Source organism: Microtus ochrogaster, linkage group LG9, assembly GCF_000317375.1.
Source record: "Microtus ochrogaster isolate Prairie Vole_2 linkage group LG9, MicOch1.0, whole genome shotgun sequence".
Taxonomy (NCBI): Eukaryota; Metazoa; Chordata; class Mammalia; order Rodentia; family Cricetidae; genus Microtus; species Microtus ochrogaster.
The window spans coordinates 28,494,362-28,501,309 of NC_022034.1; the positions used below are offsets into that span (position 1 = coordinate 28,494,362).

Genomic DNA, 6,948 nt, shown 5'->3' on the forward strand with positions numbered 1-6,948 from the left:
ATATGAGGGTCCAGAAGAGGTGTCAAATCCTCTGTAACTAGTTACAGGAGTTGTGAGCCATCTGATGTGGGTGCTGGGAACCCAACTTTGTCCTCTGCAAGAGCAAACCACTGAGCCATCTCTCTAGCCCCCCAGACCTCATCTCTTAAAGAAAGATCTACTACATGTTTTTGGGTATGGTGTGCATGTGTATTCAAATGTGAGTGGTGCATGTCTTCAGGTAAACATGTATGTGTTTATGTTGGAAGCCAGAGGTTGATATCTGTTGTCTTTCTTGAATATTTTCTAGTTTATTTACTGAGGTATAAGGTGTTTTAGTTTTATTTCTGTTGCTAGTCATGGTCAAGGACAGAGACTATATTCTGAGAGATACCTATTCTGCCTTCTTCCTGCTAGTTAGCTTTAATCTAGATTTCTTCTATCTTTATGTAGCTCAGGACTTTGCAAGGAATGATGCTACCCACAGTGAGTGGACTAGGTCTTCCTGCATCAGTTAACAATCAAGATGATTCCCAGATGTAGCCGTAGGCCAATCTGATCCTGGCAGTCCCTCAATTAAGGTTTTTTTTTTTTTTTTCAGGTGATCTAGACTGTGGCAAGTTGATATTTAAAACTATTGTATAGGGTTCTTGCTAAACCTGGAGTTTGCCCAGCTAGTCTGTCTAGCCTGTTTACACCAGGGATCCCATCTCTGCCTCTCAAGCACTAGGGTTTCATGGGCAGTCACACCTGCCTGGCTTTTATGTGAGTGCTAGAGATATGAATTCTGGTTCTCAGGCTGTCTCCTGGTTCTACCAATTTTTGTACTCTGTACTGCTAAACCAAGCAGTAAGGACAGGGAGAAGACTTGTTTTGGAAGAACAACAGAAGGGCTCTCACTTGGCCTAAGACAGAGAAGACTTTTTGAGTTGGTTGTGGGTGGGTTTTTGAAGGCAGCAGTCACAAAATAATCCCACACTAGTTCAGAATTATAAATAATAAAGGGTTAATTATTTAGGAAAAATTTACAGATCACTGTTCTAGACAACAGTCCTCTGAACAAACAGGAACACAGTCTAGCAGCTGGAAGCAAGAGCCGGAAGCAAAAGAGAGAGCTCACATGCTTTACAGCTGCTTTTACAGTATGAGACCACACCCAAGTGGGCTGGTATCTTAAATTCTATTGGCTGAAGGAAAAGAATATGCTCCCATGGCACCTCCCCTTTTTGTTTAAATAAGAAAGTTTCAAACCCAATACAAAACTATATACACTAGGAACAGATATCAATTATAATTAGTATTACAACCAGCATAAACAGTATTAAGCAAGGAACATAAGCTAAATGTTTTAATAAGCATTCTATCCTAAGGAGTCTAAGTCTTGTATAGGAAATGGCTTGGATAGATCATAAGAGAACAGTAACTACACCTATCTAATCTTCAACTCCATCGAAGGCCTGAGAAGGGAGATAATTACTTGAGCAGGCAGGAAATACAATCAAGCAGCTTTCAAAGCAAGCAATATATGATGGAGACAATTAGCTATCTGAGCAATCACCCAAAATCTCATTTGTAATGTTGAAGTAACCAACTTTGGCTATGGCCTAGTGTAACTGAGAGACCATTTTCAGAGGAAGCAAATTATTCAGAACTGTCTTACCCTGTCTTGGCAAGATTTGACAGTCTTTTTCCTTGTGTCCTGCTTATCCATTTCTAGATACCATGTACTTCGTCAGTGGTTGAGGTATGGCCAATTCCTTGCCCAAAGGCCAAATGTGCCAAGAAGAAAACAAACTCCAAGTGGAGTGTCTTTGGACTCACATTCTCTCTGGAATAGATTGGTGCTGTCAGGAGCAGTCATGTCTCATGTCAGTAGAACCCTAAGTTATTTAAATGTCACGTTCTACAGATCCTTGAAGTGGTTGAAGATTACCTGTCTAGACAGAATATAATCTCTATGTATCTAAGAACCTAATTGATCTGACTGTAAATACAACAAACATGAACAACTATTGACCTATAATATTAATACCTGTATAACTTAAAAGACTAAAACTTCATGTCAGAATATTATTAAATAATCTATAAACAAATGTACAACAAATGAGGACAATGACCAAAATGTAAACAATGTATAAGTATCTTGATCAGAGTTAGGAGTAATATATAACGCAATATGAAAATATATCCTAAAAGTTGTATCAATATACAGAATGTCCTCAACAGAGGTAGAAACATGCATATATACAATCTGACAGAAATACTTTACATAGGTATACAAATAATGTAAACAAAAGTAACAAATATAATTTGAACTTATATCAATATACAAAAACTATACCAATGTAAATTATCCATAAATAATCGCTCACACGTATTTACTCTATTGTTTTTGTTTTTTTGTAGTAGTGGAGTTGAACCTTGTAAATGCTAGTTCAGTATTCTCCTGTGGCTCTATATCCCTAGCCTCTAAGACTTGGGGAAGAGTTACTATTAGTAGGCCATAACTACCATTAATTGATTATGTTTACTATATGTGAGTCACTTCCAAAGTACTTAACGTTCTAAATCTCATTTAATTGTCAAACCCATCATGGAAGTTGGATTTGAGATATATAGCTTAAACAGCTTACCAAACTTTTTAAATTGATGTATAATTATGGTGGGAGTTGAGCTAGGGAGTTTTTTTTTCTGGGTCCAGGATAAGAGAGGGATGTTCTACATAGGGTTCTCTCTCTTTGGGCATCTATGTGGACATTTAGGTGGGCTGGCAAACAGCTTGAAGTTATATACCCTTGAAAGGTTTAAAATATGCCTGGGTATGCAACTTACTTTGTAGAGTTCTGGTCATTCATGCGGGAAGCCTTTGATTTGATCCTTAGAACCATGAAAATCAGGTATGGTGGTGTAAGCCTGCACGATTAGCACTTGTGTGGGCTGTGAAAGCAGGAGGGTCAGAAGTTTGAAATCATTTTCCTTTACATACTGAATTTATGGGCAGCCTACATATGAGACCCTTTCTCAAAGCATGTGTGTGTATTTGGTTTAGAATATTGTTTTGACCAAATGGAAAGAAACTTGTATCTCAGTTCCCACTGTTGTTTAAACTACCCAGGGGTTAGTAAAAACCGAGTAAGAACTTGTTCAGGTGCCTAAGGAATTTGCAGCAAGTCAAAGGAAAAAAGTCATTATTGTTTGTGCTGCTTTGTAGCTGTAAATGTGTTCTCTTTGAAGGATTGCTTTTGAAGGATGGATTGTTTGAGTTGAGTTGAAGGATGAATATAGATTTTGTGTAGATAGCCCCCCCCACGGGCACTGAGATTTTGACAGATACAAAAGCAAGTGCATGATTGTGGGAAAGCTTATGGAACATTGAAGAATAAAAATCTGTTTTGTTGAAAATTGGATAAACAGAAAACTAAGGAATCATTCTAGGTGATTCCAGATGAAGAGGCTTGTTTCCAAATGATAAGTGCGTTTGAGCTAGGTTCTGCCAAAGAACAGAAGCTCAGTCTGAGGGTGTAACTCAAGAGTTCTTGCCTACCACAAACGGCAAAGGCTGCAGATGTCATCTTAGTGCAGTGGTAGAAACAAAGAGCTTAAACACAAGGGACGTTTTCTTTGTTCTTAAAACCAGTTATTCCGATTGTGTTTGATTACTTTATATTTTTGTCTAACAAATCCTATTCATTGTAACAAATCTTCACACAGAGGATCTAAATAATAGTTCATTTCCACATTAAGATATTGATTACGTTATACTCTTATTTCTAATCACATTTTTGTTTATAGAAGTTGGATTGTGTTTTTACAAAGTTTGAAAGCTGTTTTCCCTTTTGAATTAACATTTAAAAAATCTTTCATGACAGATTTTCCTTTTATTTACTAGAAAATATTGCACTCTGGTTGAATGATTATTATTGTTGTTATTATTATTAATTTTGTCTAGTAATTCATTGATGAGCATTTAAAGGTGCTTATATTTGGTTTTACTATGTAGAATACATTCAAGAGAGAAATTAGGTTTTTATTGTTCTTTTATATCCTTAGCTCCTGCACATATTTTATGTCTTAGCTGTAAAATGTTTTTTTGTGTGACTCCATTATGATTTGACTACTCCCCCTAAATTAGTTATTGCTGATGGACATTAGAATATTTCCAAATTTTACTATTTAAAGAAGGCTATTCATTCATCCTTGTATACCTGGCCAATTTTTAAAAATTCATCTTACTAAATGTATTATTTTTAGGTCAAGAGTAATCTTTTTACATTAAGTGGTTTCTTGGCTGCTTAACACTTATGTATTTTTATCTATTTTAATGGTTCTAGTATTAATTTCTGTATTTAATTCTGCAATTAGTAACTGGAACCATCCATTATTTGGGAGGCACTCCACTAGATTCTAGAGAATTCAAAAGTGAAAAAGACACTATTTTGTTATAACGGGAATTTACAAATTTGAGTCAGTAGTGTAGCATAGTGGTGTGGAACTACTTTAGATTGTTTCATTTCCTTGCAAAAAGCTGTACAAACTGCATTTATTTATGTCATTTGTCTTTTTCCTAAACAGGAAAATAGTTCTGCTTGCAGGATGGGCATTGTTCTTATTCTTGCATACAAAGTTTCCAAAACAGACCGAGAATATCAGGAGTACAATCCTTATGAAGTATTAAATTTGGATCCTGTAAGTAGTATTGTTATGTAACCTCATTAATTTAACAATACCTTAAATACTAAAGGTCTACATTCTAAAACAAATGATAGACATTTCCAAAAGAAATCAGACTTGGGTCTGTTGACCTCTCTTTGGTTAGATTTGTGTGTTTCATTCATGTGTATCTGTGTTGTATGTGTACTCAGGTCAGAAGAGGCTGCTGGATCCCGTGGAGTTAACAGGCAGTTTTAAGCTGCCTGATGTGGGTTCTGGGAACTGAACTTGGGATCTCAGGGAGGGCAGTACAAGCTTTTATCCAAGCCAGTTATTCAGCACTGCCGGTTAACTTTTTTTTTTTTTTTTTAAATAAGATCTAATTCATTATCATTTAAATATGTTTGTTCAGTTGTTGATTGCTACTAGTAAGTATTAGTTTATAACTGGTAAAATGTTAAGATTACTTGATGAGCCGGGCGGTGGTGGCGCATGCCTTTAATCCCAGCACTTGGGAGGCAGAAGCAGGTGGATCTCTGTGAGTTCGAGACCAGCCTGGTCTACAAGAGTTAGTTCCAGGACAGGCTCCAAAACCACAGAGAAACCCTGTCTCAGAAAACAAAAAAAGAGATTACTTGATGATAAGTGACTATATTTTAAAAACACATTTATGTTGATTGACACATGCAATATCTTAAGTCTAAAGTTGGGGTACTTGTAAGAACCTGTTGTCATTATCATTGAAATTAGGTAATCCTTGAGTATGTTTTTTGAGATTTTGGTTGAACTTGGTTGATACACCTCTCTAGAACACTGGAACTTGAGGTAGTGCAGAGAGATAATAAGGCTGGGAGAACTGGGTCCTATAACAGTTTAGTAGGCAGACTGAGTCTAGTGGTTGTGGTTTTAAACTTTGTTTGTCTTCAGTGGATGGCTTGGTTTTGAACTTGATATAATACAAAGGAGAATGTTCATTTACATCTGCTTTGTAGAAGAAAAGTTTGCATATAATAGAATTTTTATTTGTTTCTTTTTTAAAAACTTTCTTAGATTTTATTTTTAATTGTATATATACATATATGTGTATATATCTATGTATATGTGTGAGTGTGGGTTTGTCATGAGAATTCAGAAGCCTGCAGAGGGTGCTGGGTCCCCTGAAGCTACTCAGAGTTTGATCATGCTGGGAACTGGACTTGTGCATCCTTTCTAGATAAAGTTCACACTAGAGCAGTATGAACTTTCACCCCTGAGCATCTCTCTAGCCCAGTGTCTGTTTTTTCTCATAATAATCATCACGGCCACCAAGAGTATAATAAAAAAGATACGGGGAAATAAAAATGATCCAAAATATTGGTAAAAGGTGAGATTGAGAATCAATGCCATTTCTTTTTAAAATATTTAGTCTTAAGATACTTACAAGCAGATGAAGTGAGATGTTGCTCAGAGTATAAAGAAAGCAAATCTCTGACTTAACTGCATTCATTTACTTTTGATCATTTTTTGAATATTTAAAGCCAGTGCACTTTTATTGAAAAGTAGAGTTATATGGTTTCACTACCATCACCATCAGTGACTAGTATGTAGCATGCCATATAGTTAAATGCTTGATAAAAATAATTACTTGAACAAAAGAAGTATATGTATGAGATGAAGTTTTGAGAGGTAAAATGTATAGGAGAAAATGTTACTTTTTTTGTCAGAATAGTTCATGGTTTAAGATAAAAATAGGGTTGACTATTTCTTACTGCAGTGTGTTCTTATGTATTAACAAAGTTTTCCTTTTAGGGAGCAACAGTAGCAGAAATTAAGAAACAATATCGCTTGTTGTCACTTAAATATCATCCAGATAAAGGAGGTGATGAAGTTATGTTCATGAGGATAGCAAAAGCTTATGCAGCTTTAACAGATGAAGAGTCTCGGAAAAATTGGGAAGAATTTGGAAATCCAGATGGGCCTCAAGCTACAAGCTTTGGAATTGCCTTACCAGCTTGGATAGTTGACCAGAAAAATTCAATTCTGGGCTCTTGGTGGTATCGGTCAATACGATATAGTGGAGACCAGATTCTAATACGTACAACTCAGATTTATACATACTTTGTTTATAAAACTTGAAATATGGATATGAAACGTCTCATCATGGTTTTATCTGGAGCATCTGAATTTGATCCTCAATATAATAAAGATGCCACAAGCAGGCCAACAGATAATATTTTAATACCACAGCTAATCAGAGAAATTGGCAGCATAAATTTAAAGAAGAATGAGCCTCCACTTACCTGTCCATATAGCCTTAAGGCCAGAGTTCTTTTACTGTCT

General features: G+C 35.8%; 1 protein-coding gene across 4 annotated transcripts in view; it reads left to right on the forward strand.

Moving 5' to 3' along the window:
• The window catches only part of Sec63 (SEC63 homolog, protein translocation regulator), a 52,656-nt gene that overhangs the window by 2,665 nt on the left and 43,043 nt on the right, over positions 1–6,948 (forward strand). For 2 of the 4 annotated variants that reach the window (XM_005363581.3, XM_013352385.2), the window contains exons 2-3: positions 4,552–4,665; positions 6,418–6,538. In XM_005363581.3, the coding sequence (XP_005363638.2) occupies positions 4,552–4,665; positions 6,418–6,538 (235 nt within the window). Of the gene's footprint in view, positions 1–4,551; positions 4,666–6,417; positions 6,651–6,948 lie in introns of those variants that run through there. The other 2 variants (XM_026787387.1, XM_026787388.1) reach the window with 1 other exon arrangement.